General features: G+C 39.7%; 1 protein-coding gene across 1 annotated transcript in view; it reads right to left on the bottom strand.

The window, feature by feature from the left end:
- Window positions 1–658: 658 nt before the first annotated feature.
- Window positions 659–11350, bottom strand: part of POU2F1 (POU class 2 homeobox 1) — an 84255-nt gene continuing 73563 nt past the window's right edge. Inside the window, exons 14-16 of the mRNA XM_007458095.1 lie at window positions 4716–5061; window positions 3862–3950; window positions 659–1214 (exon numbers count right to left, since the gene is read on the bottom strand). Of these exons, the coding sequence (XP_007458157.1) occupies window positions 907–1214; window positions 3862–3950; window positions 4716–5061 (743 nt within the window). The 3' untranslated portion in view covers window positions 659–906. The remainder of the gene's footprint in view (window positions 1215–3861; window positions 3951–4715; window positions 5062–11350) is intronic.

Raw genomic sequence — 11350 nt, 5'->3', positions numbered from 1 at the left:
GTTCAGCAGTAATTCCTTCCTACGCAAAAGTGCTCCAAAGGCACCACCTGATGGGGGGGGAGGGGGCGTGTGTGGAGTGGGAGTGTTTGCACACACTGCCTTCAGCTTCTGCACCAAGCCTCTTGCATAAGTGGCAAAAGAAAATAATTTTCAAGCACCTCTGTAAGAGTCATCAAGGATAAGGAAACCAGCAAGAACATTCCCCGCAATTAAGAACGTTAAGTCCCCCTTACCCTAAAACCCTCCCGCCCCACAGTGTGGGAGCTCACTGAAATAGGATCCAGGAGCAAGAGATAAACATGTCCAAACTATATATATATATAAAAAACAATAACAACAACAACAACAATAACAACAGAGATACAGTAATACAGGCCTGCCTAAATTGTACCAGTTAAGAAAGGAACCCCCAACACAATTGATACGATTATAAACACCTTGTTATGACTTAATGGCCTGTACAACAGACCCATAAAAATGATTTTTTTTTTAAGAAAAAAAGAAATTTAGACAAACAAGAAATCCCCTTCCTATATTGGAATTGGTAACCCACCTTAACTCGTCATCATGACTGCTGGAAATGATAAGTAGTCCTTTCACTTATTTTTTTGTTTGTTTTTGATTTTTTGTTTCTGCCTTTTTTTTGTTGTTTTTTTAAAATTTTTGGTTAGAAAGTTCTCCAATCCATGAAGCAATCCTGAAAAGACAGTGTTTTATTACAAAATTAGGCAAATGTTGTCCCATTTCCATCCTTTTTTCCGGCATGTGTTTTTTCTTCTCTCCCTCTTCTCCCTTGCCCTTGCAACACGGCAAGAGGAAGCCCATCACGTGTTTCAGTCTCAGCCAGGCTGGCAGCCAGTTGCACTCGGAGTGAAGAAGGGGGCTGGCAGCGTCACTCAGCCCAGCTCACTGTGCCTTGGAGGCGGTGGTGGTGGAGGCAGCGCCGCTGGCAGAGGCCGCTGTGAAGAGAGAGGTCTGGAGGGGCTCAGCTGAGGTGGAGGTGGCATGGAGGCTGGCTACAGGTCCAGTATTCCCTGCAGAGGCTGCAGCGGCAGAGACCAAGCTAACTGGGTTGCTGGTGAGCAGAGAGAGGTTCTGAGGGTTCAGGAACAGAGGGGCAGTCACGATGTTGGGGGCTCCTCCCGCATTGGCAAATACCAGGTTCCCAGTTGCATCCAGTGACGTTATTGGAAGAGAGCCACCAGAAGCAAGAGCTACAGACAAACCCCCCGCAAAACAGGCAGGAAGGAGAATGTTAGCATCATCCCAGAGAAGCCAAACAACACATCAAATGTACTGAGTTTTCGCACAACCCAGATGGAAAAAGCGCATCCATTGACTGAATTTTTTACCCTTAATTACAGCACTATATTGTCACCAACTAAAGTTTATTTATAATTTTGAAAGAGCCTAAAGGGCTGAAAACTCTAATTTTTTTTTTCCCCCTGTGGTATGCGGGCCCCTCACCGCTGCGGCCCCTCCCGCCGCAAAGCACAGGCTCCGGATGAGCAGGCCCAGCAGCCATGGCCCACGGGCCCAGCCGCTCCGCGGCACGCGGGATCCTCCCGGACCAGGGCACGAACCCACGCCCCCCACATCGGCAGGCGGACCACCAACCACTGCGCCACCAGGGAAGCCCCCTGAAAACTCTAATTTAATGAGCATGATCAGGATAGGTGAGAGGAGAATCAAAGAGTCATGTTTCTATCTTGAAATCTCAACTTTATTCCATCTACCTAGAAATATTTGTTAAATCCAATAATTTTGTTTTTAATGAAGATCACTACCTTTAGATTACCTCCATTCAAAAAACAAACTAGCTACAGCGATTCAGGCGTTAAAATATAGTTAGCTTTTATCAAACCAACTGGCATTACTGATAAATTTGAGCACTTTATAGTGTGATATACAAGATAAAAACTGTCTTTCGAAAAGACTTTAGTTCTAAAATAAGTTATATATTAACAAATAAAGTATAAGGTGTGATTCGTTTCTTACTTCAAAACATTTAATTTCTATGACCTGCACAAAGGAGAATGATGAGTCTCTGCAGAAGGAAAGCAGAGCTATACTGATGCAGGTAGGGTCTAAGCTTAGGACTTGCTTTAATACGTAAGAATTTTTCTGTGATGCTGTTGCTTCTCCTTCATCATCAAAATTTTCATTAAAATAATTGGGCACTCTAATATCTTTTCCTGTATCTGACAACCCCCCACAATCCCCTCACTCATATAACCACATACTCACATGTATATTTGAGGCACATATATTTCCTAGTGGCATTAAAAATGATTGATTTCTTACATAATATATAAAGAAAGAGAGAGGAGCTGAGGGAATGTCCTTGACTTTGGACATGATGACACAAAGAGTACAGAACAGTGAGTCTTGGTGCAGCTTGACATTTTCTGAGATTCCAGGCTTAGGGTCACAGTCCAGTTCTAGATCTTCCCAGAGAGTACCTGTTCTGTACTCAGTTATGCCCTATGGAAGGCATCTTGCCTTTTTAGTATCACTACAGCCCAGAGGTACACCGAAATGCAAGAGAAAATGTGATTTATCACAAATCTTACTCCAAAAAGAAATCCTTTTATAATAAAAGCTTTACAGATCTAACCATCAATTTCACATATGATTTAGTCAATGAGAAAGTCAATATAATGTAAGGTAATCTAGGTCATGTTTTAGATTTGTTTGGAACTAATATTGTCCAATCATTTCATGGATATCATCCATGAAACGCTACTTTTTTTTTTTTTTTGCGGTACGCGGGCTTCTCACCGTTGTAGTCTCTCCCGTTGCGGAGCACAGGCTCCGGATGCGCAGGCTCAGTGGCCATGGCTCACGGGCCCAGCCGCTCCGCGGCATGTGGGATCTTCCCGGACCGGGGCATGAACCTGTGACCCCTGCATCGGCAGGCGGACTCTCAACCACTGTGCCACCAGGGAAGCCCAAAACACTAATCTTAATTGAAGTTCGCTAACAGCTTATTTTTGGCCCCAAGAACTCTCATTTAAGCCCAAATTATTTTAAGAAAAATTTCTCAGATTAATATAGTGATATCTCAAAGTGTTTCCTTGAATCATGTAACAGCAAGCATCTTCAAACACAAAGCTCAGACGTTAAACAAATCAAACCCTTCAATATATAGAATGAGTGGATTTAGACTCATTTTAGACTGGATAGCATGCTAAGGCCAAAAGGGACCCATCTGGGCTTGGAAAAGAGACATTAAAATCCAAGAGAATATATGCTCTCTTATGATGGGGATATACAAAGGGAAGAACCTAACAAGAATTAAAATTACTCCTGAAGTCTGCATGATGTGCTCCAATGTTAATTTGTTATAGGGCCTTCTTGTATACGGCTCTCTTAGGGGCGGGGGTGGGGACTGGAGAACTTTTCTTGGTCAAGTTTGCCTGGGGATGGGTCTTGGATGACTATTAAGATAAATGTAGAAGGAAATTCTGCCTCCAAGTCTATTTACATAAGAAGATAAATATCAGCATTAAAGTCCTTGTTTCTTTCTTTCTTTTTTTTTGGCCACACCATGTGGCATGTGGGATCTTAGTTCCCCAACCAGGGATAGGACCCCCCGCGTCCCCTATAGTGGAAGCTCGGAGTCGTAACCGCTGGCCTGCCAGGGAAGTCCTAATACACCAAACTAAGTATACTTTCTGTTCTTACAGACCGACACCTATACTTCTCTTACAAAGCTGTTTACGAGGACACATTCTTGGTCCTCAGGTTAGTGAGCATTATCAATTCAACTATCTCCTCCCATCACTTTCACCTCTAGCAAAGCAGACTTCCACCATTAAAAAAAAAAAAAGGCTAAGTATGGAAAAAAATTCTACTGACCTTGAATAGTTGCCAGTGTACTGTTGCTCATCAGAGCTGGGCTGAGAGCACCACCCAGGGTCCCTGGATTGAGACTGAGTAAGGCACCTCTGAAAGTACAAAAGAGCAGTCACTTTTTTACAATGTAGATGCCTGTGTCAGTTTGACAACATACCCAAATGGATAAGAAAAAGGAAAATACAACTGGGGAAGTATATGGAAATATGTTACTCTCTTTACAGTCTTATATGGTTTGGTCAGTACTTCCAAGTTACTGCTTTCCTTGACGCTCACTTGTACAAAGCAAAACAAGGTTATGGTCCACACAAAATGTAAAACTTGCAGTCATTCTGACTCTTCGAATTACTTCACTCTCCTTTTTTCCAAAACAAAAGGAAAAAAATGCCAGAGAAAGGAATATATTTACAAAGTAATTCTTATTTGTTTGATGGTAATATAAAATTGGGACTCCTATTACTGTATCTCTTATTTATGTTTGAGAATTAGAAAGCAGAGAGTTCAGAGCTTAATGGAGAAAGCATAAGAATAAGAGTCAGGAATCCTGGGCTTTCTTCCTGGTCCCATCACTCAGGTATAATCAGTGGCCTGGTGTTCTCTGTCTTCATCTAGAAATAAAGGTATGGCTACTGTCCTTCCAGAGTGTTAAGAAACTTAATTCCAACCATAATCAAAATCCTTGTGCTACTACTATAGAGCAACCCATTTCAAAGAGATTATGGCTTTAAAGGATTTTTTTTGTTTTTTTGTCTTTTTTTGCATTTAAGATAGTGATGAAAAAGTATTCCCTACAAGTAACTCCAGGGATGACCTCCTAGCTGTTTCTCAGATGTAAACAAGATGAGAAAGCACCTTACCCAGCTGCAAACTGTGAGGGTGCCATCAGGCCTGGGTTTAGTCCTGCAGCCGCAGCCATGGCAGCAAGACTGGCATTTGCTGGCAACTGTGCAGCTCCTTGGAGGGCAGCAGCTGCTGCTGTCTGCAACCCTGATGCTGTCACCATCACCTGGCTGGTCCCAAGAGGAGAGGACAAAGGAGTGGAGGTGGTGTGTGTTGTGCTGGTCTCACTGGCACTGGATGCCTCAGAGGTGGAGGCTGAGGCAGAGGGGGAGGGACTCAGAGAAGGGGAAGTGACTGCTGAGGAAGCTGGAGGCGCTGTGGAAATCACAGCTGCGGTGTTGTTGGAGGTGGTGTCTGTAGTGCCTGAAAAGGGAATCAGATTAGAAAGTGACCTTCTGTAAATGTTTTTGGAAGAATGGCTGCTTTATTCAACCATAATCTAGAATCAAGTGAATAATTAATTTACCATCCAGTAACCTCTAAACACGCCCTTTTTTATTAACCTAGTTTAGTGTTTCTAGGGAAATTAACCACAAAAACAAACATTTTAAGAACCAAAGCCATGAACCTACTTTAAGAGGCAAGAGCAATAAAGTAACCATAAAACAAACAGGGAACACAGCTTTCCATTTCCAATTTCCTATTAAAAATTAAAAAAACAAAAAAATCACAGAAGCTCTAACTACAGAACACAACTGCTCTGGGGAAGAAATGTACAAGCAAAAAAATCCAAGCTTCTGAAAAGCATTTTCATTCAGAAATCTCCTTAGTAGTCTCTATAGAAAAATCTAAACAAAGCAATGAAATCAGGAAAAACTAAAAGTTACACATTTTTTGCAAATAAGTATCAATAACGTACAGAAACAGTACGAAAATAACTAAAGGCATATGTCCAGATGCCTTCCTTTTTTTTAATTTTTAAAAATTTATTAAAAAAACAAAACATAACGGTACAAAAAGGTTGAAAGTAAAAGAATTGGAAAAGATATACTGTGCAAATATAAACCAAAAGTAAATTACATAATAACAGATACAGTAGACTTGAAAGCAAAAGCATTACTAGAAATAAACAAGGGCACTTCATATCAACAAGACCAATTTACCAGGAAGTTTTAAATTTGTATGCACTTAACTTCAAATTATATAGAGCAACAGAGCTACAAGGAAAAAATATAGACAAATTCACTATCATAATAGGAGATTTAACACACTGCTGTCATTCACTTTAAGAACCAGGAGATCTTGACCCATCTCCTAGAGTAATGGAGATAAAAACAAAAATAAACAAATGGGACCTAATGAAACTTCAAAGCTTTTGCACAGCAAAGGAAACCATAAACAAGACCAAAAGACAACCCTCAGAATGGGAGAAAATATTTGCAAATGAATCAACTGACAAAGGATTAATCTCTAAAATTTACAGGCAGCTCATGCAGCTCAATAACAAAAAAATAAACAACCCAATCCAAAAATGGGCAGAAGACCTAAATAGACATTTCTCCAAAGAAGATATACAGACTGCCAACAAACACATGAAAGAATGCTCAACATCATTAATCATTAGAGAAATGCAAATCAAAACTACAATGAGATATCATCTCACACCAGTCAGAATGGCCATCATCAAAAAATCTAGAAACAATAAATGCTGGAGAGGGTGTGGAGAAAAGGGAACACTCTTGCACTGCTGGTGGGAATGTGAATTGGTTCAGCCACTATGGAGAACAGTATGGAGGTTCCTTAAAAAACTACAAATAGAACTACCATATGACCCAGCAATCCCACTACTAGGTATATACCCTGAGGAAACCAGAATTCAGAAAGAGTCATGTACCAAAATGTTCATTGCAGCTCTATTTACAATAGCCCGGAGATGGAAACAACCTAAGTGCCCGCCGTCGGATGAATGGATAAAGAAGATGTGGCACATATATACAATGGAATATTACTCAGCCATAAAAAGAAACGAAATTGAGCTATTTGTAATGAGGTGGATAGATCTAGAGTCTGTCATACAGAGTGAAGTAAGTCAGAAAGAGAAGGACAAATACCGTATGCTAACACATATATATGGAATTTAAGAAAAAAAAAATGTTATGAAGAACCTAGGGGTAAAACAGGAATAAAGACAGAGACCTACTGGAGAACAGACTTGAGGATATGGGGAGGGGGAAGGGTGAGGTGTGTTAGGGCGAGAGAGAGACATGGACATATATATACTAACAAACGTAAGGTAGATAGCCAGTGGGAAGCAGCCGCATGGCACAGAGAAACCGGCTCGGTTCTTTGTGGCTGTCTGGAGGGGTGGGATAGGGAGGGTGGGAGGGAGGGAGACAAAGAGGGAAGAGATATGGGAATATATGTATATGTATAACTGATTCACTCTGTTATAAAGCAGAAACTAACACACCATTGTAAAGCAATTATACCCCAAAAAAGATGTTAAAAAAAAAAAAAAAGAACCAGGAGACCCCCCCCCCCAAAAAAAATTAGCAAGGATATAAAAAACTTAAATAACGTGAGCAGCAAATTTGATTCAACACGCAGATATATAGTCACTATACTCCAAAACTTTAAATTACAAATTATTTTCAAGCACGCTTCGAACATTTTAAAAACTGACCATATTGTGCTATAAGGCAAATTTTAACAAATTTCAAAGTATTAAAATTATACAAAGTGTGTTTCTTGACTTGTAGTTAAGCTACAAATCAGTAACAAAAAAGTAACTAGAAGTTATGAAATACAGTACTTCTAAGTAACCCCCCAAAAAACAAATCACAATTGGAGTTAGAAAATAATTTGAACTGAATGATAATAAAAATATTACACACCAAAACTTGGATGTGACTAAACCTGTGCTTACAGGAAAATGTATAGTCTTTTTTTTTGCCAAGGTTAACAGTAGTGGTTTTTTTTTAATTGTACACATGTCTACAAACCTAATAAATAGGTTTTCTCTATTTATTTTTATACAGCAGGTTCTTATTAGTCAGCAATTTTATACACATCAGTGTGTACATGTCAATCCCAATCGCCCAATTCATCACACACACACACACACCCCTGCTGCTTTCTCCCCTTGGTGTTCCTACATCTGTGTTCTCTACATCTATGTTTCAATTTCTGCCCTGCAAACTGGTTCATCTCTACCATTCTTCTAGGTTCCACATATATGCATTAATATACGATATTTTTCTCTTTCTGACTTACTTCACTCTGTATGACAGTCTCTAGATCCATCCACGTCTCAACAAATGACCCAATTTCGTTCCTTTTTATGGCTGAGTAATATTCCATTGTATACATGTACCATAACTTCTTTATCCATTCATCTGTAGATGGGCATTTAGGTTGCTTCCATGACCTGGCTATTGTAAATAGTGCTGCAATGAACATTGGGGTGCATGTGTCTTTTTGAATTGTGGTTTTCTCTGGGTATATGCCCAGTAGAGGGATTGCTGGATCATATGGTAATTCTATTTTTAGTTTTTTAAGGAACCTCCATACTGTTTTCCATAGTGGCTGTATCAATTTACATTCCCACCAACAGTGCAAGAAGGGTCCCTTTTCTCCACACCCTCTCCAGCATTTGTTGTTTGTAGATTTTCTGATGATGCCCGTTCTAACTGGTGTGAGGTGGTACCTCATTGTAGGTTTGATTTGCATTTCTCTAATAATTAGTGATGTTGAGCAGCTTTTCATGTGCTTCTTGGCCATCTGTATGTCTTCTTTGGAGAAATGTCTGTTTAGGTCTTCTGCCCATTTTTGGATTGGGTTGTTTTTTTAATATTGAGCTGCATGAACTGTTTATATATTTTGGAGATTAATCCTTTGTCCGTTGATTCGTTTGCAAATACTTTCTCCCATTCTGAGGGTCAGATGCCTTCTTTGCATTAAAAAATTTAAGTGGCTATTGGGTAATGAAAATCAGCTCTCAAAGTCTATTGTGGTAAACATTTTCTTCTTCTTCTTTTTTTTTTTTGGCCGTGCCACACACCTTGCGGGATCTTAGTTCCCCAATCAGGGATCGAATCCGGGGCCCCAGCAGTGAAAGCACCAAGTCCTAACCACTGGACCACCAGAGAATTCCCAACATTTTCTTATTTGAGGAAACAACAACATACAATGATATTATGATTCTCATAAAATTTAGTATGCGAAATGAAGATCTAGAAAACTGTTCTTTGAGAGGCCTAAAAAAAAAATCAAAATGCCAAAATTTCCTTTTGTTGTAAGGAGAACAAACATTTGAATACAAATAACTAACTGACATTAAAAATATCACTGACAGGGGCTTCCCTGGTGGCGCAGTGGTTGAGAGCCCGCCTGCCGATGCAGGGGACACGGGTTCGTGCCCCGGTCCGGGAGGATCCCACATGCTGCGGAGCGGCTGGGCCCGTGAGCCGTGGCCGCTGAGCCTGCGCGTCCGGAGCCTGTGCTCTGCAACGGGAGAGGCCACAACAGTGAGAGGCCCGCGTACCGCAAAAAAAAAAAATATCACTGACAGCTAAAACACATTCACTGAAATGGTTTACTATTATAGATCAATATTGTCCAACAGAAATACAGTACATATGTAATTAAATTGTCTAGTAGTCTCAATGAAAATAGTAAAAAGAAACAGGTGAAATTAGTTTTAATATTATGCTCTATTTAACCCAGTATATCCCAAATATATTTCAACATAAAATCAATATTTTAAAAATTTAATGAGTTTTTTTCATACTAAGCTTTGAAAAGCAAATCTCAATTTGAACTAGCCACATCTTACATGTATAAAAGCCATGAGGCTAGTGCTTACCATATTGTATGGCACAGGTCTAAAATATCTCTAGACGTTGGGCCTAGTGTTACTTAAAGAATATCAAGTCGGGCTTCCCTGGTGGCGCAGTGGTTGAGAGTCCACCTGCTGATTCAGGGGACAGGGGTTCGTGCCCCGGTCCAGGAAGATCCCACATGCCACAGAGCGGCTGGGCCCATGAGCCATGGCCGCTGAGCCTGCGCGTCCGGAGCCTGTGCTCCGCAACGGGAGAGGCCACAACAGTGAGAGGCCCGCGTACCGCAAAAAAAACCAAAAAAGAATATCAAGTCCCTTTGCCTAAAGCAGAAATAACTGATAAGGAACAGGATAGATAAAGAAGATGCCAACTATTCCCAATGAGCTATAATTTTGATGCTATCTAACAATATCAAAGTATAGAACAGGCCCTCTTACTTCAGTAATCAGTAAATGCCACATACAAAAAAACCGGCTGCCTAAACTAGTTGGAACTTCATTTAGCGAAAGTCAGTATGTTCTAGGATATAATCAACCACATATATGTGTAGAGGAGAACCTAAGTGGTATTTTCTCAAGATAGAGAACTGAAAAAGACCAAAAACATCTATAAAATTTCAATATAATACTTCTATGAGGTATAAAAGACTTCAGAGATGAAAGAAGAACTAGACCAATCAAAATAAGTATTTCAAACCTATAAACATATTGGAAAAAAGATCTATGTAAAAGAACTTTCTTTGTGATAAAATCTAACGCTGTGGAAGATTCTCTTCTCTCATAAGAGCCGTATTAAAAATTCAGGCAGTTTTGTTCTTTTAAAATCTATTTTGAAGCCTTCTTCTGGTCTATACTAAGAACACCTAGAATTCATCTCTCATTTTAACTGTTAAGGAAATGTTTCTTTCACATATTGCAGAGCTGGGAGAAAATTAGACACCATCTATTTCAGTACTGACTCTACTTTTCCCACCTCCTATCATGTTACACAAAAGGGTTATGTGGTCTCTGAATTAATCAGGTAAACATATCTTTCTTACCGTTAAGTGAAAAGGGAGGATTTACTCCTTTTTCTGTCCCTCTCAAAAATGTAAATAAGACGATTCCCTCGTTACTGCTGCTGTTCCAAAGTACAATTACATCTTTGTGGATATTATTAATCACAGTTTCATTATTCAGTTCTAAATCTATCAGACCAATTTATATCACTGAGCTATTGATGCTGTGTTGGGGCCTATGTTTGGCAGATTCATACATACTTTTTCACTTTGACACTCTTTTCCTAAGACCTGCCTCCTGTTCTATAGAAAGGTATATATCTTCTCTCATTTCTCTTCTACTGCTAGTAAATTTCAATATAATTTCAATCTTTTTCTGACCAATTTTTCAGCTTATCTAACCTGATTTCACTTATGGGCACTACTTTCTTTTCAAACTTCTGAAATGAACTTGAGGTCAAAGGCTTAAAGTAGCCTTTATCTTCACTCTCCACTGCCATTTTCAGACCATTCGGTATCACTTTCTTAAAATCCCGCATATATACAAAGAAAATCCCAATAATTTCATCAGTGAATTTAACCTGGGCTAAGAGATGATGACTCCAGAAACCATACAAAGTAGCTCTTTCTGGTTGTTATCCTCCAACCACATTCTAGGTGTCTTCAATATGAATGTCATATGAGCAGTAGGAGTATAATAATGGGATCTTCAAATGAATTCTCCCAGTGAATCACCTCTTAATCAATATATATCTTTTATTTATATTCTTGGCAACTTAATTACTTGGGCAACTTTGATCAGGGAAGTGATGCCTGCTGAGCTTTAGCGTCCTCAGCAACAGAATTAGATGCCATCACCACCTCACAAGGTTAG

Source organism: Lipotes vexillifer, unplaced genomic scaffold, assembly GCF_000442215.2.
Source record: "Lipotes vexillifer unplaced genomic scaffold, Lipotes_vexillifer_v1.1 scaffold189, whole genome shotgun sequence".
Lineage (NCBI taxonomy): Eukaryota > Metazoa > Chordata > Mammalia > Artiodactyla > Lipotidae > Lipotes > Lipotes vexillifer.
The sequence above is the reverse complement of the archived record's forward strand: the minus strand, read 5'-3'. Positions and strand labels throughout refer to the sequence as shown.